This window comes from Nicotiana tomentosiformis, chromosome 5 (genome assembly GCF_000390325.3).
Source record: "Nicotiana tomentosiformis chromosome 5, ASM39032v3, whole genome shotgun sequence".
Lineage (NCBI taxonomy): Eukaryota > Viridiplantae > Streptophyta > Magnoliopsida > Solanales > Solanaceae > Nicotiana > Nicotiana tomentosiformis.
The window spans coordinates 10,936,883-10,962,868 of record NC_090816.1 but is presented as its reverse complement, the minus strand read 5'-3'; the positions used below and the strand labels follow the sequence as shown (position 1 = coordinate 10,962,868).

Below are 25,986 nucleotides of genomic sequence, written 5' to 3'. Positions count from 1 at the left end.
GCCAATGAAACCTCACACAATATTCCCCATTTAAAATTATCTTAGATCAACATTATAAAAAATAAAATTAAAAGAACTAGAATCTTGCTATATGTCCTACATATAATAATTTAATGGTGAATACATAATAATATTCATTATACTTTTTTGACAGCAGGCTCATTCATTTGATTTTTACATTGATGGTCAATCTTTGATTTTTCTATTAATTTTCTCTAGGGAAGGGACTAACATTATTTGAAATCTCCAAACTCTCCAAGCTTGTCTGATCTAGTTGTATGAGACAATCAATCATGACAAGTCGACTGATCCAACATAATAGCATTTAATTTGTAGATAGAATTTGTGTGTTGACCGATGAACTCATCCTCAATGACGTTTAGGCTCTCCAGTTGCTCAATTCTGCCAATTAGTCTCCGCAACATAGTCAAAAAATACTATTCTTGTGGGATGTCAGCAACTGGCACCAATGAAGCGGGAAAAGAAAAGGGAGAGGAGAAATGGCGACAGAATACTTAGGCCATGTCTTGGATAGAAACAAAAGGCTATGAGATTTATTAAACCTTCATATGGCTAATGGTTTGATCATATAATATATTTCTGGATAGTGGCGGAGCCAGAATTTTCGTTAAGAGGTGTCAAAATATATAAAAGTAAACATACCAGGAAATTAAGGAGAGTCAATATATAGTATATATACATATAATTTATTTTTTTACCTAGTTACACAGTGTATTTTTCCCGTGTCTGCTTCTAGACGAAACGATCTTGTGACACTATATTTCGTTACAATTCTTACGGGTCGTTTGGTATATGAGATAATGATAATAACCCCAAGATAGAATTTGAAATTGTATTTATCTCATGTTTGGTTAGAGGTATTAGCTAATCCGGAGATAAATTTTATACTAAAGTAATGAGATTAGTTATCCCATAGAGAAGGCGGGATATCCCATCCCATTCTTAAGGGGCCATTTGGAACAATGGTGGGATATCCCACCATTGTTCCAACCACTTAAGAATGGCAAGCATTAGCTATCCCACCATTGTTCCAAACGGCCCCTTAAGAATGGCAAGCATTAGCTGCTAGAATCTTCGAGACCCATTAATATGTTTTCCATAATCTAGGACGACGATACCCATAATGGGAACTATGAGAAAGAGTTTAAGAATTAAGAAAGCAACAATCGAACTACTTTTAGAGCTAAATTTTAATAACTTTGTCTCTCCAAATCTACAATTACGCTATCATATGATACTATAGGAGTAAACTTTCTTTCACTGACTTAGCAAGAACAAAGATTAGGATTTTGATTACATCTTCAGCTTAAAAGATCAGGATGACCACTACGCTTGAAACAACGAGTTGAGTTGCATAACTAAACCGCTAAAATATGACCTAAGAGTTGGTCAACATAACAGGAACTAATTTAGAAAGAAACCGAATTTACATCTAGCAAGATACCAACAAATATTCAGATAATATGATCTTAAAATGAGCCATGGAGTAATGCAGGAGTGTTCAAATGCAAGTCACAATACCTCAGCAGGAAAAGGAGTTGATCAAGTAGTCAGGCTCATGGCCTGACGATTGCAGGTCGACTCCTGTCCCCTCCTAATCATTGGAACATCGTCTGTGGGACTAAGCTTTTATGTAGCTTAAGTATGTTTGGCGACAGATTTCTTATATTGCGCAGTAATCATCAGTAACAAGTAGGAGGTCATATCCGATAAATGGAAAATAATTAACTATTTCCATATGTCTCGTTAAGTGAATCAAACTTTCATAAATCTGATCGGATCGTGGATGTGTCTTGTCTCTAACAATAAACTCAAAAAGTTTTCCATTTTCTTCAATGGAGCTGCAACCAGGTGTTTTTCTAATCCTCTTTCATCCATCATCTTCCTAATATCTCGTGCGTTATGCTGCATATTTGCTTCAACATAGATATTAGCAAGTAAGACATAAGTTCCACTATCACCAGGATCAAACTCAAGAAGTTTCAGAACTGCGTTTCCCCCCATCTCGACGTTCCCATGAATTCGACAAGCAAAAAACAGTGCTCCCTGTGCATATTAAAGCATCAGCCGCCATTTAATTGGCATTCTCTGGACAAGCTTATAAGCTTCATGCAAAAACCCTGCCCTACCCAAAAGGTCCACCATGCTACAATAATGTTTAGATATAGGAGGAATTTTGAAATTTGCGCTCATTTGAGCAAAAAAGCTGTCCCCCTTCTTCAACCAAACCTGCATGACAACAAGCTGATAAGACCCCGAGAAATGTGACATCATCTGGTCTCAGGCCACTGTCAACCATCTTTGAAAAATATGATAGAGCATCACGTCCATTTCCATGAACCGCTAAGGCACCAATTGCAGCTGTCCAAGTCAATGAGTGTCTGACGGGCATCTCATGAAAAACCTGAAGTGCCTTTTCAACATTACCACATTTGGCATACATATCAACAAGCGCGGTTCCCAGTGAAACAGTAAGACAAAGCTTATGTTATTTTATATAGTGGTGAATCCAAATCCCAATATCAAGTGAGCCAAGTTGTGCACAAGATGATAGGAAACTGACCATAGTCACTTCATCAGGTTTTACATTCATGGTTTGCATTTCGTGAAACAAAGGCAGTGCCTCTTTACCACGCTTAGCTTGGACAAAACCTCCAATCAACGCATTCCATTGTATAATACCTTTCTCTGGCATCTTGTTGAAAAGCCTCCTCGCCTCAACCAAAAGCCCAAACTTAGCAAACCCATTAATCATTGTAGTCCAACTTACCATAGTCCTCTCCTCCATCCTATCAAACAAACCCTTTGCTTCATGTAGACTCGATCTCATTCTTCACATACATGTTTATGACTGCATTGCAAAGTGGTACGCTAAAATTCAAGCCTATATCCATAATATAACTATGTAACTTTCTCCCTAGCTTCAAATTCTTAAGCTGACCACACGCCCCTACTATTCCGATAATAGTAACTTCATCGGGCTCCACAGATGCCATTTTAGTCTTCTCAAATACCATCAACGCCTCCCTCGGTCTCCCACTCCTAACATAACCATTAATTAATGAATTCCAAGAAACTAGGTCCCTCACAAAACTTTCATCATGTTGAGAGAGGGGTGGCTTAATGTGTAACAAACTAAGGGTAGTTCTGTCTATTTAATACTAGGTAGTTAGGAGTCCAAAGTCTGTTAGTCATTTCTATAAATAGGGGTCGTTTGTACAGTGTATTTTTAGTTTTTAACAGAATCAGTTTCTGCATTTCTACTTCAACTCATTCCCTTCTTCTGTTCCTTTTCTTCTCAGCTAGGGTTTACATAGCTCGATCCATATAATTTAGCATGGTATCAGAGACATAAGACTAAGAATCACTGGTCTCATTCATCGATTCATATCGCCATTAGTGAAATTGTGAGATTCAGAAAAATCAATCGAAAAATCGAAGCCATTAAAGCAGAGTAGCCATGGGAGATACTGTTGACAACACCACGGCTAATGCAGCCACATGTGTAGATGCAGGAATTGGAAATACTCTAGCCAATAAGGAATTCAGCGTTTATTTGCCTCACAATCATCCATTATACCTTGGACCTGCAGATACGACTGAAGCACAATTGATCTCTTTTTAATTAATAGGTACTAACAATTACACTATATGGAATTGGTCTATGACGATAGCTCTGCTAGGAAGAAATAAGCTAGGGCTGGTAGAAGGAACATGAGGAAAGAAAAAAATTTATGAAAATCTATGGGAACAATGGGAGAGGTGCAATGCAATTGTACTCTCATGGTTGATGAATGTTGTAACTCCACAGCTAGTTGGAGGAGTGGTATTTGGAGCTAGTGCACAGGCTGTTTTGCCGGATTTGCGAGAGAAATTTGACAAAGTAGACGGATCTAGGTCATTCAATCTACACAAGGAAATTGCAACCCTATATATCAAGGTACATCTTATGTTTCTATTTATTACACTAAGATGAAGGACCTATGGGATGAGTTTGAAGCATTAGTCTCTGCTCCATGTGATTGTGAGAAGCCTAGATATTATGTTGCCTTTATGAAGAGACAAAAATTGTATCAATTCCTTATGGGATTGAACAACTCATATGCTCAAGCAAGGAATCAAATACTGTTGATGTACCCTTTACCTACACTCAATCAGGAATTCTCTATGATTATGAGTGATGAAAATCAGAAGTCTATAGCTGCCACAATAGGAAATTTAGGATTGACATCACCTATTCCAGCTGAAATTTATGAGTTAACTGCTCTATATTCCTCCAGATCTAGTGGTTTCTAATCCAGCTTTTAGCCAAACAACTCTCAACAGTCTGGAAATTACTCTAAGCAGAAGAGAACCTACGGTGACTATTGTGACTTCTGTAAGAAGAAGGGTCATAACAAGGAGAATTGTTGGAAGATCATTGATTATCCACAAGGTTTCAAGTCTAAGAAGAAAGGGGGAGTTGCAGCCTATAATGTTTGTATTGAAGATCCAAATCATACCTTCTATACTCAGGTACAACCATTCATGCAGGTGCAGAATCAGTCTCAACAAATGCAGACTTCAGCTCAGTCTGGAGTACAAATGTAGAGGTAGCCCTCGACCTTAAGAGACAGCTCATCAGGAAGACAACCAGTAGCCTGTACATTTACTAAGGAATAATATGAATAAATCCTGCAAATGCTGAACAAAAGTTCTCTGACTGCTCCTTCAGCAAACATGGCACACACAACAGGTACTAGCTATGTCTTTTTAGTGAGTAATAAGCCCCCAAAGTGGATCATTGATACAGAGGCTACAAATCATATGGTGTCTGATTTAAAGCTATTATCTAAATCAGAAGAGATCAAACCTAGTAATCCTAAGAAGGTATATCTGCCAAATGGAGATGTAGTCTATGTTACACACATGGGTACTAGCCCAATTTTAGCAATAATTATACTAAAAAATGTCCTACACGATTCAGATATAATCTACTCTCAGTATCCAAGGCAACCAAAGACTTACAATTTTGTGTTACGTTTTATCCTGATTTTTGCCTATTTCAGGATCTCTACAGTGGGAGGTTGAAGGAGATTGGTAAAGAACATGATGGCCTTTATATGTTAATCCTTCACACAAATAAGAGCAATCCAAAAATAGCACTAATAATCAAGGATACTACAGAACCTAAGGAGAAGCAGGATATTGACTTGTGTCATAGGACATGTATCTTCTGTAGTATTAAAGAAGTTATTTCCTCTTAAAACTCATAATTGTGTCACAATTGTGGACAATTGTCATGTATGTCCATTAGCTAAGCATACTATACTTCCCCTTCCTAATAGTAGTATTAAAAGCACAGAATGTTTTGATTTGATACATGCAGATATATGGGGTCCTTATAGGGTGTCTACATTTGATGGAAATAAATACTCTCAAACTTTGGTGGATGACTTCTATAGAATGACATGGTTATTTTTGCTGAAGTATAAGTCAGATGTATGTGTGGTCTTGAAGTTCTTCTTGTGTTATGTAAAAATATATCATAACAAGTGTGTTAAGATTATCTGGACAAATAATGGATTGGAATTTGTAAATTCAACTTGCAGTGATCTGTTTAGCAACCTTGGAATGATTCATCAAAGAACCTGTGTATATACTCCTCAGCAAAATGGTGTAGCTGAGAGGAAGCACAGGCATATTTTAGAGGTTGCTAGAGCAATGAGATTTCAAGCTCATATACCTATGAAATACTAGGGACACTGTGTATTAGCTGCAGTACACATAATCAACAGAATGCCTTCTTTAGTTACTAATGGAGTGTCACCCTTCCAGAAGTTGCACAACAGAAAACCTTCACTATAACATATAAGAGTACTAGGATGCTTATGTTATGCCAAAGCAGTTCAAGAGGAGGACAAGTTCATGTCAAGAGCTATACCAGCAGTATTGATGGGATACGATGCAACTCAGAAAGGCTATGTGCTTTTAAACCTAACTAATCATTCTTTCTTTATTAACAGTGATGTTGTTTTCAAAGAGACTGTCTTTCCTTTTAGATAGACAAGAAATAAATATCTACCAATCTTCCTACAGTTAGATGTTCTTGCAGAATATACTCAACTGTCAGGGGTCCCAACAGTTTCTCATATGGGACACAACAGTGAGCATGAGACTGAGTTAACACACTCAGATATAGGAGATGTGCCTAGTGATATAAATGAGGATGTTCATGACAATGATGTTGCATGTGGGGGTGAAGGAGAATTAGTCTTGGCTCATCCAACTGGAGAAATTTCTGATCAGGGTCAAGTGCAGGTTCCATCTACTCAACAATTGCCAGCTATCCCCTCAGCTGTAGAAGAAGAAGTTAGAAGATCCTCTAGACCAAAGAATCCTCCTATTTGGATGAAGGACTTAGTGTCACTAAATGTACATGAATCTATACCATATGCAATTGCAAACTATGTCTCCTACAATGGCTTGTCTCCTCAATACCAAGCTTACCTTGTAGCCTTCTCCTCTATTGCAGAACCTGCTACATATGTTGAAGCGAGTCAAGATTAGGTGGATAGAGGCTATGAAGGTAGATATTTAAGCACTGGAAAGCAATCACACTTGGGACATTGTCTCACTTCCTGAAGGCAAGGTTCTAATTGGTTGTAAATGGGTATATAAGGTCAAATACAAGGCATCAGGTGAGGTGGAGAGATTCAAGACTAGGTTGGTAGCTAAATGGTACAGTCAAAAGGAGGGGATTGATTATCAAGAAACATTTTCACCGGTAGTAAAAATGGTGACTGTGAGGACTGTTCTATCAATAGTTGCAGCTCATAAATGGTACATTCATCAGATGGATATATATAATGCATTTCTTCAGGGTGATCTCAATTGCCACCAGGATTCAGAAGCCATGGGGAGTCTCAACTAGTGTGTAAGCTTCATAAATCCTTATATGGCCTAAAACAGGTTCCTAGATAGTGGAATGAGAAACTCACAGAAGCTCTATATCATTCTGGCTTTGTTCAAAGCCAATATGATCACTCTTTGTTCATCAAGCAGACTACTGAAGGCATAGTGATAGTGCTAGTATATGTAGATGACATGCTAGTCACTAGTACCTCTCTATATCTAATTGAAGAGACAAAGACAACACTACAACATGCATTTAAAATGAAAGATTTAGGAGAGTTGAAATACTTTCTAGGAATAGAGTTTGCCAGATCTGCAGATGAGATTATTATGCATAAGAGAAAATATGTTTTAGAGATTATCTCTGAACTTAGACTTGGAGCAGCAAAGCCTGTAGCTACTCCACTAGAAGTGAATGCAAAGTTGACTACCAAGGAGTATGATGATCACCTTGGTACTTCAAGTAATGTTGTAGATGAGCTACTACTAGATCCAGGTGTCTATCAAAGATTAATAGGCAAACTGCTATATTTTACTATGACAAGGCCTGACTTGGTATTCAATGTGTAAATGCTAAGTCACTTTCTCCAGCAACCAAAGAGATCACATATGGATGCAACACTGAGAGTTGTTAAATATGTCAAGAACCATCCTGGGCAGGGCATATTGATGTCCAACAAAACCACAGGCACATTGGAGGCATTTTGTGATGCAGATTGGGTTGCATGCCAACATTCTAGAACATCTGTAACAAGTTTCTTGATCAAGCTAGGTAGTTCATTAGTGTCCTGGAAATCTAAGAAGCAGACAACAATATCTAGATGTTTTACTGAAGCAGAATACAGGAGTTTGGCAGTCACAATTGCTAAATTGGTTTTCCTAGTGGGGCTGATAAAGGAGATAGGAGTTGATGTTCAGCTGCCTGTGAACATTCATTGTTACAGCAAGGCAGCAATACAGATTTCGGCAAATCCAGATTTCAAGAACGAACAAAATATATTGATATAGATAGTCATTTTATAAGGGAGAAGATATTGGAAGGACTGGTTGCGACCAAGTATGTTGGAACAAGAGAACAACATGTTGATTTGTTGACAAAGGGATTAAGCAGAATTCAGCATGAGAACCTGAGTTCCAAGCTAGGTGTGTTTGATGTGTTTACACCACCTAGCTTGAGGGGGAGAGTTGTGAGAGGGGTGACTTAATATGTAACAAACTAAGGGTAGTTTAGTCTATTTAACACTAGGTAGTTAGCAGTCCAAGTCGGTTAGTCATTTCTATAAATAGGGGTCGTTTGTACAGTGTATTTTCAGTTTTTAACAGAATTAATTTTTGCATTTCTACTTCAGCTCATTCCCTTCTTCTCTTCCTTTTCTTCTCAGCTAGGGTTTACATAGCTCGATCCATAGAATTTAACATATCAAACAGATTATTTGCATCCTCTAACTTCCCACAGGATACCAAGAAATGAATCATTGCAATGCAAGCGTTGGGCCATACTGGACCTTGTATCCCATTGCCTCTCCTGCTCATAGACTCCAATTCAGGTGTGTTTGTATATTTCTTGAGGTCACTATGGAATCACAGTATGTGAAGCATGTTACAAGATAATTTATACTTAACATGTGTAAAACTGTAGTTCCTATATCGGTTGTCTTACGTGAAAAATTAAGCAAGCTGCTTGCTGGTGATGACGTGAAAACAGTTAAGAGAATTACTATTTCTGTGGGGAACTTGTGTTTCAAGGAGTCATCATCTTCACATCTAAATATTTCTCCTGACCTGATTTTCAGTCTTAGCCAGTCGAAAGTAGATGAAATTTCCTCCAGCCATGGCCCTAAAAGAGGTTCTCTATATTCGTGAAGTGCTCAAACACTCTTGTTCTCTTGCTCACAACTAGAGGAAAATACCTTCATATAGCCTATTTATCCAAGCTTCTAAAATCAACTTTATTTTGAGAAGTGATTTTCTCAAAAGTACATTTCAAAAAAATACTTTTGGTGAGAAACAGTTTGTGTTTGGCTAATTAAATTAAAAAGCACTTTTGAGCAGTAATTAATGTTTGGCCAAGCTTTTGAAAACTGCTTCTAAGTGTATTTTTCTCAGAAGTGCTTCTCAAAAAAGTATTTTTGAAAAGAAGCTACTTTTTTCTGCTTCTCAAAAACCGCTTCTGCTTCTCCTCAAAAATACTTTTTTTCTTTCTAAAAGCTTGGCCAAACACCTCAATATTTGGCCAAAATTGAGGCAAAAGTTTTTCTAGAAATCAAAAAAAAAATTTGCCTCACTTTTTTTGCTTCTCCTCATGATTTAGTTATTGGTCTCCCTAAACTCAATTTTTCTAGAAATCATGTATGTGATGCATGTCAAATTGGCAAACAAACCAGAAACTCCTTCAAAAGTAAAGACATTGTGTCTACCATCAAGCCTTTATAATTGCTCCACATGGATTTATTTGGACCCACCAGAACTGTAAGCATAGGAGGAAAACGATATGCTTTTGTTATTGTTGATGACTGCTTACGTTTTATATGGGTGATTTTCTTATCTCACAAAGATGAAGCTTTGAAATACTTTGAGATTTTCTGTAAGAAAGTTAAAAGAGAAAAGGGGTACCTTATTACAACCATTCAAAGTGATCATGGAGGAGAATTCAAAAGCAGAGCACACTACTAGAAATCCGGTAAAAACTAACCAAAAAAACCGACCAACGTTGGTCGGTAAAGGTCAAAAACCGACCAAAACGCGACCATTTACATGTAGACGGTATTTTTGTGGTCGGAAAGGAATACCGACCAAAGTTGGTCGGAAATTACCGATCAATTTTGGTCGGTCAATTAAATTCAAAAAAAAATATTGTAAAAAAAACCGACCAAAGTTGGTCGGTATTTTAATTATGTAATAAAAAGATTCACCATCTAGGAATCGAACCGGGGTCTGTACTGTGGCAGGATACTATTCTACCACTAGACCATTGGTACATTTTATTTTAAGACTGTCTTTTATTTGATTTATACTCTTTAATTATATTTTCGCACGAAAATAACCGACCAAAGTTGGTCGGTTTTATTAAAAAGTAAAATTACCGATCAAAGTTGGTCGATTTTTTTAAATGACCCGCTGAATTAACCGATCAATTTTGGTCGGTTTTTTTAATATTAATTTTTATTTATTTTAATTGAAAAACCGACCAAAGTTGGTCGGTTTCTTGAAACATAAATTTTGCGGGACTCAAAAATAGTTTCCCGCATTTTTGCGCCAAAGAAAACCGACCAAAGTTGGTCGGTTTCGTTAAAAAAAAAATTAAGAAAAAATATTTTGAAAAACCGACCAACTTTGGTCGGTTTTTTGACCGACCAAAGTTGATCCGTCGACCTTGGTCGGTTTTTGCCGAATTTCTAGTAGTGGCATTTGAAGATTTCTGCAATGATCAGGGATATACTCACAAATTCTCAGCTCCAAGATCACCTCAACAGAATGGAGTAGTTGAGCAAAAAAATAGAACTCTACAAGATATGGCTAGAACAGTAATATTGGAATATTTCCTGCCAAACCATTTTTTGGCAGAAGCAGTAAGCACAACCTGCCACATTCTCAACAGATGTCTTATAAGACCTATCTTGAAGAAAACTCCATATGAATTATGGAAAGGTAAACGACCCAACATAGTTTATTTTCATCATTTTGGCAGCAAGTGTTTTATCCACAACAATGGTAAGGACAATTTTGGAAAATTTGATCTAAGAAGTGATGAAGGTATTTTTCTGGTATTTTCATAAACAGTAGACCTTTTAGAGTTTATAATAAACGTACTTTATCTGTAGAAGAATCAGCACATGTCATATTTGATGAAAATAACATTACGGTCGAGAAATGAATTATTGTAGGTGATGAAGATATCAGTCAAGAAATATCACAGTCAAGCAAATCTCAAAAGTCGACTGATAAGATAGACAGTGTCACAGAATCAACTAATGATCCTGTCAACAGTCAACCAAAATCACAAAAGGAGTCAACTACTCATACGATTGCAACAAGTAAAAATGAGCGGAGAAGTGAACTGGAATATCCTCAAAAGTTTATCATAGGAGATCCAAGTAAAGGAATAAAAACCAGGGGAGCTCTTAAGAAAAAGGCAAATGTAGCACTCATCTCTAAGATTGAACCAAAGAAGGTTGAGTAATCCTTAAAAGACTCTAGGTAGGTACAAGCAATGTAGGAAGAACTCAATCAATTTGATAAAAATCAAGTCTAGATACTGCTACCTAAGCCTGCAAATGCTACTGTAGTTGGAATAAAATGGGTTTTCAGAAATAAGCTTAATGAAGATGGAAAGGTCTTGAGATACAAAGCCAGATTAGTAGCCCAAGGCTACTCATAGCAGAAAGGAGTCGACTACGATGAAACCTTTGCACTATTAGCTCGACTAGAGTCTATACGAATTCTTCTTGTATATGCATCCTTCAAACGATTTAGACTTTTTCAGATGAATGTCAAAAATGCCTTTTTATATGGCTTTATTGATGAGGAGATATATGTAAAACAACCTCCTGGTTTTGAAAACTCAAAATTCCCTTACTATGTGTATAAGTTGACTAAAGCTCTGTATAGACTCAAACAAGCTCCACGAGCCTGGTACGGAAGTCTTAGTTCATTTCTACTTGATCATGGCTTTACAAGAGGTAAAGTAGATACTACATTATTTATGAAAATATCATCAGGGGGTAATCTTATTATTCAAGTTTATGTTGATTATATTATCTTTGGAAGTGCTAACCCTCTTTTGTACAAGGAATGCGCTAGTCTTATGCAAAGTGAGTTTGAAATGAGCATGATGGGATAGCTTACGTTTTTTCTTGGACTACAAATTCAACAATATGAAGAAGGAACGTTCATATGCCAGACAAAATACACAAAGAAATTAATTCAAAAGTTTGGCATGAGCAGTGTTAAAGCAATTGGTACACCAATGAGCCCATCAACAAGTCTCGACAAGGACAAAAAAGGAAATCCAATTGATGAAACTAAATATCGTGGAATGATCGGTTCTTTGCTTTACTTGACTGCTAGTTGACTAGATATTATGTTTAGTGTGTGTAAATGTGCTAAGTTTCAGTCAGCTCATAAGGAATCACATTTGACTAAAGTAAAGAGAATAATTAGTTACCTCATCGGAACTATTTCTTATGGATTATGGTATCCACGTTCTAACAATTTTAAGCTGGAAGGCTGGAAAAAACATTAATTTCATGGAACAATAAGAAACAAGGCTCAATTGCATTATCCATAATGGAGGCAGAATATATTACCATTGGGCAATGTTGTGCATAGTTACTATGAATGTCTCATCAACTGGGTGACTATGAACTATTTTTTAAACCTATTCAAATATTTTGTGATTACTCTAGTGCTATATGTCTCTCAGATAATCTTGTGCATTATTTTAGGGCTAAGCATATAGACATCAAACATCATTTCATTAGAGATCATGTGCTCAATGGAGATATAGAATTATCATTTGTTGGCACCACTGATCTATTAGCTGACATTTTTACTAAGCCTTTACTTTAAGATAGATTTTGCTCCCTAAGAGAACTACTTGGTATTATTTCGCTTGATCATAAAAATTAGGACCTATGTGTTAGTTTTAATTCTTGTGTGTCTAATGTTTTTAATTTTTTTTTTTATCTGTAAGTATGCATTAATTTAGCGCCTTCGATTTCCCTCTCTTTTTCCATCAGCCGTAGCTTTCAAGAAAGGAAAATCAATCATCATGACCCTTCCTTACACCTTTTCCTTTCCTGCACTCAACCGTCAAAATCCCTTCTTTTTAATCCCCTGAACTATTCTTCTCTGTCTTCATTGTTCTTATCACTCAGAAACCCTTCCTCAAAATCTCTCAATGGATAAACACTCTAAGAATCCGTCTGCCTCCACTAGAAAAAGTACTCCTTCCGAGAGAAAACCCTCTTCTCAGCCTCCAAAACAAGTAGACCTAGGGTCTGTCCACTCAGAAGGGTTTGCCTCTTCTCAAGCAGAACTATCAGACCACTTTCACTAAATAGGAGAAAAAGCTCTTGGAAAAAGGCCTATGGAAGACCCCCATGAATCTTTTACCCCCAATAAATCCAAAGTAGACCTCTCGAGTTCTCTAGAGTCCGACCTCAATTTCTGGGATACCCCAAATAGGGATTTCTTTGTTGCTCTGAAAGACAAGCCTATTGCTCATGGTAGAGTAATCGACTATGATGATATGGAGGCCCTCAATTATAAAGTAAAGGATTTGTTTGTTTTTCAAGGATGGTCTAAATTCCTCTCTGTACCCCCTCCCAAAGTCTATGAACCTTTAGTGAGAATGTTTTATGCAAATCTTTGCTTTAGCAAGCCTGATAAGTTAGAATTCCTAGTTCTAGGAAAACGCATTGTCCTTGATTGTGCCATGTTTGACTCAATTTTTCAGTGTAAGTGCTTCGGTTTTCCTATGCTGTTCAAGAATACTTGGCCTAATGATTTTGAAACCTCTTTTGATTAAGCAAAACGTTGTATTGCTGAATGTCCATCTGATTTCCTTCCTAACCAGTTAGGTCCCAGTTATGTTAGTTTTGAAATCCGAGTTCTGACCCACATTGTTGCAACTACTCTTCTTTCTCATATTGGATCATTCTCCACCATCTCTCAACGAGATACCTTTCTTGTCTACAGCCTTTTGACCAAACTTAAGGTTAAACTATCCTCATGGGTCACAAAACTTCATGATTGAGAGTGTTGATGATCCCACCAGTTTACCCTATGGTATGGCTATCACCCACATTTTGGAAGCTCACAACATCTCTATCTCATAATACCCATTTGTATCTGTTTCAAAGTCCTACAACTCTAGAGCCTTCGCCAGTATAGGGTATGTGTGTGTGTTAAGGGTTTCTGGGTGAAGAAACATGAAGGTGAAGTCAAGAATGTTGACCATCATCAGGCTTGCTAGAGCGAAGATTTGCATAAAACTCTTACTTATCATTGCAAGCCTGATAAGTTCAGCCTGATCCCAAGACCAAAGCCTTTGTTTCCCATCATAGTGTAGGTGATCCTCATCTTATGGAAAACTGACTGTTATTGATAACAAGTTGACCATCATCAAGGACCTTCTTGGTGCAACTCAATCCACTGTTGGGGACATCCATGCAATCTCCAAAGAGACTGGCTCCGATGTTTTAAAGATAAGGGTAAAAATTCTAAAACTTGGAGAAAATGCAATCAAAGCCTTCAAGGAAGTACATGACAGGATTGATGGGGTGACAGTTTCAGCCAATGCCATCTTTGAACGTCTGAAGGAGGTGATTTGCAACACTCTTACTCATTTCTTTCTTCGTTAGTTGTGGAAGTTTCAAACAATCTCTTTTTGCTATTTTGTTGTTTTGGACTGGATAACCAGTCGCCGGATATTTTTCTTTATTTTTGCTAAACCCTGCATGCCTATAATTTGTAAATATTTGCCTATGATGTGTCTGCTTCTACTTAATTTCAACTGTATATATGCATATCCCCTCTTTGCTGATGTCAAAAAGAGGGAAAAAGAAGTTGTACATTGCAGGACAGATAGCAACTCCTGTTGAGGGGGAGTCGACTAAAGTATATGCAACTCTTGTTGAAAGGGAGTCAACTGAAGTATATGCAGCACGTGTTGAAAGCACCTGATGGCATGTGAGCACGACATGTGGTAGATGGACGATTTCCCACAAGAGCATAACCTTCTAGATTCATTTATGGTATGTACATTATTCCCCTAATTTTGATGGCTAGCGGTGCGAACTTCAAAAATATTTCTGTAGTGATCATACTGCAAAAATGAATGCCAATGTGCTCGCCGCCTGCATTTCTCAAATCTCTTCATCGGCAGTGGCATAAATTCAACACCCCTTTCCATCAATGACGTTACAGCTGCAGTCCTTTCAATAAACCTCTCCGCCATCTGCTTGAATGACATCCGCACCATGGCAGTGACAGGCAATCCTCTTGCCGACTTCAATAACCCATTGAAAGACTCTGACACGTTTGTAGTCAGAATTCCCCATCTTTTTCCACCATCCGCATGCAAAGTCCACTTCTGAAACTCATGTCGCATCAACCAATGATAGGCTCTCTCGTCTTCCTGCCTGATAGATTCCATGTGCCTTCAAAATTTATGCTCTTGGTGGTCTGTTGCTGCCATCCACATCAAATTATGCGGATCCTTGTTGGGATGTGCCTTCTGGAAATTGGCCTTAAAGTGCCTCACACAGTAACGGTGGTAGGCATAAGATTCTTGCCATGCAGGCAAGTTCTCTACAGAACTTAAGATACCACCATGCCGATCAGATATTAGACAAATGCCGGAACACTGTTTGAAAACGTGCTCTTTCAAATGGTTCAAAAATAGCGTCCACGCCTCTTGGCTTTCATTGGCACAAATAGCAAACGCTAGAGGAAATATTTGTCCATTAACATCTACTGCAATGGCTATCAACAACTTGATATCATACTTTCCATAGACATGAGTGTCGTCTATGGATATTACCAGTCGGCAATGCGGAAAATCATTAATTGCTGGTTTAAATGCCTAGAACACATAATTGAATATATATTCTGATTTTTTCGGACTACGCTCAAGCTTCCATTCAACAATCGTCCCGGGGTTAAAGTGTTGCAGTGCGGCCATGTACTTGGGTAGAGCTGCAAATGACTTATCCCAGTTACCATAAACAATTTCAGACGTATGTTTGCGCCCGAGAAATGCCTTTCTTTTGGTAATAGTATGACCATATTCCTGGTGGACTGATGTAATGCACTCTTTGATTTTATACCTTATGGACGCTTCAAGGTATGGAATAAGGACAAGAGAAATCAAGTCAATATCCAAGTTGTAGTGATTCCCATTGAATGTGTCCATTTCACATCTGTGAGTGGGAATATATTTACCCACTTTCTACAGACCTGTGTTCTTCTTGCTCGCACGCAGCATCCAATGACAACTCGTAAACCATCTGCGACAAACAACCTTGTATACATCCGGACTTGACTCCCATACCGTCATCTCACGACACTCTTTTACGCTGTACATTTTTGCCGCCCTGCTTAGGTGCACTTTATCAGGAAAAAGCATGCCCTTTGCCAGCACCGTTGGTTTAGAAATATCCCACATTGCTGTCCAAATTTTATCAAAATCCCTTGTGAGAGCATCCACATCCGGCATACTTGGAAAGTTATCAAGGTAGGGAATCTTCCTTGAATGAAACGTCACTTGGGACTCGTACACTCTTGGTCTAACGGGGGGTGGAGCATACTCCCTCGTCAAATCAGGTCCTTCATTCTCTTCCTTCTCGTCACCATCCTCACGAGGGAAGGGTGTGTCGTCTCCGGAATCATCGGCATTGTTGTCATAATCACTGTTCTCTTCCTCACTCTGTGCATCTGCCAGATCCCGATTTAATATATCATCTTCAGGCAATTGAGTGAGGACAGGTGGTTCAACTTGCTCATTTTTACTGCACAAACAACAAAATAATAGGCTACTGAAATTAATAAATACTTTCCATATAGCTGTATCACTTCACTTACAAGTCGTAACGTGTTGACATTCCTTGATGAACATTATCATGGTGGTGATGACTCCCGGATGGAACACCATGATCCAACACACCAGAACTACGCATATTCCAACTGGGCGTGGGTTCATAACTTGTAAAAGTCATATCTGGCCGGTACCCCCTGTGGAATATATAAGTGTTAATACAAATTCAATACAACAAAAATATACATCGTAACACTAAGAAAAATTGAAGTTTACCACTCGTCTTGTAGATTATGTAAAGCAGGAGAGAAATTATTTCCTCGCTCCTCATTCGCCTGTGGTGATAAGTTTAAATCAGGGCAAACTCTTTCATCCGAAATCTGTCCGGCAAAAACTGCTCCAGAATAACCACCCGATGACTGAGGGTTATCCTTACTATGCGCAACCTCATTATTGCCAACGTCTTCGACCTTGACATGCATTTTCAATATTTTTATCACAATAAATTTTCGGTATTTATCCGGAGTCCTCAAAAAATTCCTCAAAGTTTCATCATCGTCGATGTTAAACTCGGCGTAACAAGCAACCCCTTGCGGAGTGACGGAATACGGATATCTTCTGGTTACTTTAAGGTTCACCGAACGTTTCCTCACACTCATTTTATTACATAACAACGATACCAATCTATCGTACTCCATTGTAAGTGACAACTTAATATGACACTGTGGAGATAAACTATAGCTCACAGAGTTATTCGCCACCACAACCTCACCCCCCCAATATAATGAAACCCTTACTTTTCGCTCTTCATACATTATGAAAAAATGCTTGAGAATTTAACAAGTAGAAAAATTTGAATGAGAGTTAGGAATATTTTTGAATGGATTTTTGTAAAATCCTAACGCCTTTAAATAAGGCAATGCCTAGCTCGGTGGGCTGAATTTTTTTTAGGTATAGCGCTCTTTTAAAGAGCGCTATACCTATTTGAATTATTGTTATGTCAGTTAAACGCAGGAGACTTATTGGTGGGCCCACAAAATAGGTAAAGCGCGGTTATATACCGCGCTATGTATATAACGCGGTTTAAAAGAGTGTTCTATATATATATATATATATATAGCGTTTTTTTAAAGAGCGCTTTACTTTAACGGCCAAAACTCCGTTAAAGCATAGCGCTTTTTAAAAGAACGCTATATATAAAAATGTTACTCTTTTTTTTAAATACACATTTTCGTCACACTTATCCAAAAGAACCACAAATGGGTTCTCGACTCCTCACATGAATGGCAATTTTTATTGACCCACTCTCATAGTCTTGATCTTTGGGAAAAGTTTGTTAGCTTGAGGTCAGGGTAACACCTGCTTTTAACGTCATTATTACATACTGTTTCTTTGTTCTCTTTTTGGCGAATTTTTCAGTTTCTTCTATCAATTCTCTATAAGAATATGCCTTCTTGTTTCATTATTTCATCCGCCAAAATTTGTACGTTTTCTGTTGTCAAGTGTCGTGTCCTTCAACTTCCGGTTAATTATTGGCATTATTACTTCTTGTTTGAAGTTCATTTTGCAATATTATTCAAATGATCCTGATATCTTCTTCCTTAGTGGTTTTGAAGCATGTGCCTCATTTGTTGGCTATATACATTGAAAGTCACCTCTTTTCTTTTCAACTCACAAGCCTCTTAGCTGGTGGACCAGATCATTGAATTTAGCAATGTTTCATCTTTGTGGCTGTTGTTGCAATTTATCTCATTGAAAAAGGAAGCTATGTGGCTTGACAACTGAGATGACTCTTTGATAATACAAGATATCTAGGACCCATTTTTAACGAACTTTTTGTATATGTTATTTTTAGAAGAAAATTAGTGAAGTTCTTGAACTTCTAGTGTCCGAACAGCCTGATGTAGTCAATGTGAACTCTGAACTTACTGATCTTTCTACCTCCACTTTTCTTTTCCTCTTTGAATTTCTGAATTTACCGAAGGGGGTTGAGGATTTCCCTTTCTTACATGCTGATATTAATGATGTTCTTATATTCACTCCTTTACCTAGACGAATACATGAAATTTAACCACCTGCATTTTTCCCCTTTGCACCTTAACGGAAAAGGTATTTTGGGTAGTCTCTGGAGTTATACTATCCTGCTTATTTTCTCATGCAATCAGTAAGCTATGTGACAGCACCATATTCTGCTCTCATCTCTCTTGAAGGATGAATTGGTATTTTTTCTCTTGCCTAACTGGAATTATTTCCTCTTGTTCTCTCCATCCAAAGCTATGTGTATTGACTATATCAGTACACTCCAAATGAAAAAATAATTATTCGAATACTACATGTTACAGTATATTATTGAAGTAGATAAAAGTTTGGGTTGAGATATCAAATAACAAGTCGGACACGATTATTCATTCTAGGGTGTTTTGAATCCCCGAAGGGTTATTTTATCACCTAGATCGTTTTAGTTAAGCTTTATCGTGTTCATTGTTGTGAGAAGTGATGATTTAACAAGAAAATCATGTGTTGATATGTTGCAGGGAAAGGACGCAGTACTCTGTGCGTTATCTTCACTCTGTATGTCGTGTCATAAAGGAAATTTTGCTGCTGATCCTGACTCTCCAAATGCCATTTTGAGTCTCATATTATCTATCTGCATGCACAAAAAAAGCCAAAATGTACCACGAAGCAGCTTTCTCCTGTCTTGAGCAGGTAAATAAGCACTCTGGATGTTTACGAACCTTTATTCATGCAGGCAGGAGCACATAATTTTTTTTGCCTGAAATGTCTAACAGCATTTGTGTGGATATTTTTCGATGAATTATTTTCATTTTTTGACCACTGATTACGTGGAAGAGTCATTTCAAGACATAGCACTTTCTTCCCTTGTGAGAGAAAAGGTCAAATAAAAGTTTTAGGACCCCCAAAAGTTGTGGCAGTTTAATTTTCGTCAAACCTTCAGCTGAATTGAACTCCCTCCCACATCCCTCTTCCAGAAAAAAGGACCCCCCAAAAGTTGAAGAATGCTCAAAAACCTTAATCTATGTTCAGCAATTTACACCAAAGGGATTAAAGGTGAAAATTTTTCTGCTGCAACTGCAAGAAGTGGATAACCGGATAGATATAGCTTGTTATACTAAAAATGAAGCTATCACTCAAATAGAACACTTGTTTCATTGTTAAGCCACTGATTTTCAGCAAAAGGGAGTACTCAATTATGAATTCAGGATAATGTTTCAGAGGTAGCTCTCTATCTGAAGGAAATGTTAGTTCATATGGTATAGTTAACATGGTCAGTGAGGATTCATGTAGCCAATCCCAACTTGCTTTGGATTGAGGTATAGTTGAAAAAGCAACAAACCAATATTATACTGCTGTATGAAAGTTGCAGCATATTAAATGCTCTTCAGGATAGAAGTTGGCCAAGATAGGTGGATTTTAGTACATACGTTGGATGCTGATATTGATGATCTTTACACTGTTTCTTCAATAAAGCTTTTCCACACTTATTTGACATGTACAGTCAGTGGCGGACGCACGTGGTGGCAAACGGTCATCAAAAAATTATACTGTGTATATGTATAAATTAGGATTAAAGCTGCGTAAATTTTGTATAAATATTTTAGCTAAACTCACTTGACAACTACTATTTTTTTTTTTGGTGAGAGAAAAATTTTTATTCATCACCAGACAAGAGATATACATCAGCTAAGGCCAAAGAACAGAAAATAACAGCACCTATAAAACAGCTCCTATAAAACTAAAACTCTACAGATTATTTACATTTGCCTAATGTTGTTCTAGTTATAAAAATTTCTCAGCCATATCCTATCATCATCCTTCTTCCTTCGATCCAGGCAGTCTCTCATCCGATGTATGCATTCTTCCTTCACTTGCTTGCATAAGTTCTGTGGCCTTGGGACTTTGCTTTGCCACAGTGCTTCATTCCTTCCCTTCCATATGCCATATATCATGTATGCTTGACAACTACTATTTTACGACTAAAGTTATGTACTTCTAAGATTGAACCCGCTTGCACAAAATCCTGGGTCCGCCACTGTGTGCAGTCTGCAAATTAAAGGTATTGCATGAACTATTTTGTTTGTTACTGGCCTCATGAAAGATGTACGATAGGTAGTGTTGCATATTTGCGTGTTTGAATCCATTTTACGTCTAATATTTTAAATTTCAGTTTCAGCCCATCCAAAACTTTCTTCTTGATTATAAGTCTTCAAGTTAGCATCTTTGTGAAACCTCTGGTTACTTTTACTTTTGGTATTTATTAATTTATTATTTAATATATTTTTTTGGGGTGTTGGTGGAGGAAGAAAAGCTTTATAAATAGTTTCCCCTACCCTTCTTTTAAGCCAGAGTGGGAACCTTAGCGCATCGGTAAGAGTTGACTGTGATAACCTCTTGCATGACTGTGATAACGTCTTGCAGAAATACAAAGTAAGGTTGCGTATAATAGACTATCCTTCTTTGGATCCCGCGCTTAGCGCGAGCTTACTGCACCAGGCTGCCCTCTGCCCTCTCGTACCCTTTTATTAAAAAGACAATCTCTAAGCATCACAACATGCTTCATTGTGGGAAAAAAAGGAGTTCTAGTTTTAGAGCTTCCTAGTTTTTTTTGCCAAATTAATGGTGAAAGACTTTGTAGTACAATTGTGCCCTGGGCAATGGGTGCATCAGCCTAGACCTTGAATTTGAATAAACTTTTGCAACTCACTTGCCATCTTTACCTATCTTGTGGGTTTATCCGTGCCCCTCCCTCATCAATTTTTATAAAGGCTACAGGTCTCAACAACAACATACTCATGGGGAGAGTAGTATTTACGCAAACTTTACCCTTACCTTGTGAAGGTAGAGAGGTTGTTTTCCGGTAGACCCTCGAAAAGATGGAGAAATGATTCCTTCCTATAGGCCTATGTAAAGGAAAAGATGGAGAAATGATTTATCTGATTATGTCTTTTTATAATTTTCAGGAGACGAGGAGGATTTTTCTTCTGCACATGACAAGATAGTAAATTGTGTAACAGCAAGCATTCACATAGCGCACACAACTGATATTATTCAACAGCAGAAGAAGTTGATTGATTTTTTCTTAATTTCACTTTCACCTAGCTATCCATGGGCAGGTATGCCGCTCGTAACATTCTTTATCCTTACCAAGAGCGTAATATTTTTCCCTGTCCTCATATGCTTGTTTCCTTTCTGCAGTTAAAGTGTCTGTTTTTTCCTCAATTAAGGAGCTATGCTCAAAGCTGCACACAGAGACAGTTGATTCTCAGGATACTTCTCAATATACTAGCATAGTTGCTTTTATTCATGAGCAGGGCCGGCTGTAGGGCTAGGTGCAAGTCTATGATGTGGAAAAGAATGAGCATGCTAAGTCTTTGCTCAAGAGATGCATTGACATCCTAGAAAACCTCGAAAAAGAGCACAAAGTTTCAAGTTGAATCCAGTGATAATATCTGGACCTTCGCATGGAATGCAGAACCCATTGCAGCTGCATTGAATCTGCAACCTTAAAACTCAAATACTATTTTGGAACAAGATTAATGATAAGAAATAATAATAACAATAACAATAACAATAATAGTAAATGGCGAAAATTGGTTCAGCATTCAGTCCTTATTTTTGTTACAGTCAACCCTTTCTATAACAACCTCGTTTGTTCTGATATTTTTTGGCTTTTATAGTGAATGATTGTTATACACCTATAACAACATTTGATGTTTAAATATTTTTTGACCGTTATAGCTAAAAATTATCCAGAAATCAACTATTTTCCTTTTTTCATGTTACATATTAAATATAAGAAAATTATCCAAATTTATTCTCAAAAGTTATGCATATTCACTTGTTAAATATTGATGAAAGCTATACAGTATTAATAAACTTATAACTAAACGTATAAAGATTTAAACTCCAAGGCACACATTTTAAAGCTACTTAGGAAAATAAATTCTTCCAAGATTAATGGAAAAACTTTGTAATTGTAGCTTGTTTCGTAGATTTCATTATCTTACTAGCGATATAACGCTTGAATTGGTGAAGATTTGTGTCCAAATTTTCAAAAAAAAGGTATCTAATAGCTTTCTCTTGAAGACAATCTAAGAGTTTAACAGTTAAATCTACTATCTAATAGAAAATATATCATGTACAAATCTTGAAATCTTGTCTTATGCAAAATAGAAACTTTATTCAATGAAAAAGATTGTGTGCATATTTTTAGAATTATTATTAGTAATCTTAAAGATTCTATATGGATGTAATAGAGTGGTAATTTTACAAATAGCGTTCTGCTATAAATATGATTGTTGCTGTTATAGGTAAAAAAAACTGTTATAGAAAGGTAAAATATAACTTTAAAAGTCGGTTCTTAGGAAAACTTGGCTTTTATATATTATAGAGGTCTTTATATATTATAGAGGTCTGATTGTACATCCTTTTCATAGAGATTTCATTCTATACTTAACATTGATTTGCAATGCTCGAATACAGGTTCCGAGAAAGCTACTAGTAGGTTAGTTTAGTTAACCAGAATGGATCATCAAAACAAATACAGTAGGAATTCAACTATTGTAATGGCTTGTCTCTTGCTGTATACAATTGGTACTGTAATGACTATCTCCTCTCTTGTTGTGCTTCACCTCCATGAACAAGAGTGAAATCTCTCTTTCAACAATACCCAACTGCAAAATTTGTCCAATTTGCCTTGTAACAGAAGTCGAGATTTCATTTACTGTACCTTCAAGTAGTTGTCTCTTGTAAGTCTTAGGACGGCTCATAAAGACCCAGCATATGCCCATCCACACACCTCAATGCAGCAACCTACAAGAGCCATGTATGGTCTGTGAATGATGGTGGAAAACTAATGCTGATTGCAGCACAAATTTCCGAATCAATATGTAGACAGCAAGCGTAAACCAGTAATGGATTGCTGGTTAACAACTATAAGACAACCACATAGATATGAACCAATCCAAATAGCAATAACACAGCTTTATAACATGGGAAATAAACTTATGTCCGTTCAACTTATAATGGTTTAGAACAGCACATCAAAGTTCACATTTTATGCTAGTTCACAGCAGATTTTGCAATCTCTTTTCATGCTAAAAAATGAAAAAGAAAAAGAATGCCAGAATGGTGAAAGAGAATAAGCACAGCTAGCAAATAGGACAGCTAGTTCAGATTATTCAGTAATAATATTAGTACAATAACGATGATACTAATGACTAAAAGCAACGATAAGAGTAGAAGAGTAACCTTATGAAATATTGGTTACCTTTCCATGGATTTCATATTTGATGGGGCCATCCAACTCAGCACCTAAAGCCAATAGCTTAGTCACTGAGTTATTTATATCAGCAACTGTAAAGGACAGGAGGGATGAGTATCCCTTCTGCACAACAACGTCACTGTAAAACTAAAGTTAGAAGCTAACCAGTTGTATGATGTTCAATAACAAAAAAGCAGAATCACAAACAGAAATAAGCGACCAATTGATACAAACTAAATTTAATCAGTAAGCAAAGACAGACAATTGTCATAGTTAATGTGCCAGTTTGAGCTGCAGACTAAAACTTGAACAATTGCACGCAACATTGTGAATCGGCTACTTAATGAAGTTTTGACAAAAGAGCAAAAAAGAAAAAAGGATTGTAGGGTCATCACACACATTCTCAGCTCCTGAGATCATATTAAGAGACAGATGATTGTATAGAGGAGCAATGACTTAAAATGCAGCTAAATACAAGCCACAGGGTACAGTAAGCAAATGATATCAAACTACGCTACCATATATTCAAATACAAACTAAACAGAACTCTTAACGAAGCTGAAGGCATATCCAGGACTGTAAGGGTGACGCAGAAATTTCTTGACAATTACAAACTCTATCAAATGGCAAATCATCCCAATACACACTGAACTGGCCTTATGCTCTATCAAAGGAGATTCACCGAGTAGCCTTGACATCATTAAAAGAAATGATTGGAAGGCAACCTTGATATCATTAATATACAATGCCTAGTCAAATAAGAGTTGATTTTATGTATTCCTTCTCACAAACCAAATTTCCTATTAGAATTGGTCATATATTATTCCTTGATCAAAAGCTAACATAGTAAATAATTAGCTCACTATGATGTAAAAACAAAAGATTTTCTATCCCATTAAGTCTAACTAAAGATATAATTCTTTTTTTCTTAAAGTATATTAACCAATGATCTAAGAAGACATGCCCCTAGCAAAATTACTAGCACATTAGGTAAAAACAATTGAATCGAAGCACTGTATGTAATTTCCATAAACATCGTCAAACCAAACGCTGCATTAGCTATGCGGCAATTATTTTCTTTTTATGCAGCCAATTAAACAATTTATTATTTTATGCCGGAACTAGTTATTCCGAACCATCAACTAATCGATCTCTTACAGTTGGTTCTACAAGATCATAATCATCAGCTGTAATGTTTAGAGGATTAATTGAACAAATTAATTCTATTTTACCCTTTTGGATGGGGCGAAACAGCTGCAATGGAAAAGAAATCCTGAAATTCTTAAAAACCAACTAACTTTCAAATCCCCGAACCCAAAAATGTGAACTTTAACACAACTTGATCAACAATCAACTGTTTGGTTACATGGGTGTTCAAGAAAATAAAAAAATACAGAAATTCTCAAAACCCACTAAATTGCAAATATAACCGCACTAAACTACCCAACCCCAGAACCCAAAATGTGAACTTTAACATATATTGATCAAATATCAACTGTTTGATTACATGGCTATCCTAGAAAATGAAAAAAATACAGAAATTCTCAAAAATCACTAAAATTTCAAATATAACCACACTAAACTATCCAACCCCAACCCAAAATGTGAACTTTAAAACAAATTGATCAGCATTCAACTGCTTGGTTAGATGGGTGTTCAAGAAAATTGGAAAAAAAGGGGATAAAGATAAAAGACCTGGGTGAATGCATGAGAGCAAGTTTGAGGGGCCCAGATTGGAGCTCGGCCCATCTATGAGTACAGACGTTAATGGTGAAATCTAAGCCTTCTGAGTAAAATCTTGCTGCTTTAGGTACGTCCTTGTGTAGCTGTAGTACCCATCTCAACGATGCCGCCATTTTTACCCGTGAGGACATAAGACACACTGCTCCTGAAATTAGCGGCTCGGTCGGGTCAGAAAAATCGGGTCGAACAGGCCCTATAAACTCCATGGGTAAAATGTCAATAAACCTTGGTGACAAAATAAGAAGTCAGGTGATTGAAAATGAGTGGTAAAAAAATTGAAAATGAGTGGTAAAAAAATTGAAAATGAGATATTTTTTATTGAAAATAGACGATTCTCAAATTTTTCGTGTGTTATATAGTCCACGCTATCTGCATGAATTCGGGCGATCCGCCCCGAATCTCCTATATTTTGCGGGACCATTAAAAATGAGCTAATGAACAATAGTCATCACTCTGCGATGATTGTTCCTCATTTTTTGGCGTTTTAGGGTGAAAAACTAGAAATTAG

At 37.0% G+C, this 25,986-nt stretch overlaps 1 protein-coding gene, 1 long non-coding RNA gene and 1 pseudogene across 2 annotated transcripts; 1 reads left to right on the top strand and 2 right to left on the bottom strand.

The window, feature by feature from the left end:
• Nucleotides 1-1,285: 1,285 nt before the first annotated feature.
• On the bottom strand, nt 1,286-8,448 carry LOC104114299 (pentatricopeptide repeat-containing protein At2g22410, mitochondrial-like; annotated as a pseudogene).
• A 12,059-nt stretch (nt 8,449-20,507) lies between these two features.
• LOC108948198 (uncharacterized) lies at nt 20,508-22,220 on the top strand. Its single transcript, XR_001972862.3, has 3 exons — nt 20,508-20,528; nt 21,433-21,585; nt 21,668-22,220. It is a non-coding gene; the product is annotated as an uncharacterized lncRNA (long non-coding RNA).
• A 609-nt stretch (nt 22,221-22,829) lies between these two features.
• Nucleotides 22,830-25,699, bottom strand: LOC104114296 (uncharacterized). The gene is made up of 3 exons (XM_009624702.4): nt 25,431-25,699; nt 23,742-23,874; nt 22,830-23,284 (listed from the first exon to the last, which is right to left on the bottom strand). Exons 1-3 carry the CDS (start codon nt 25,682-25,684, stop codon nt 23,228-23,230), a joined length of 444 nt encoding a protein of 147 aa, XP_009622997.2. The 5' UTR covers nt 25,685-25,699; the 3' UTR covers nt 22,830-23,227.
• Nucleotides 25,700-25,986: the final 287 nt, after the last annotated feature.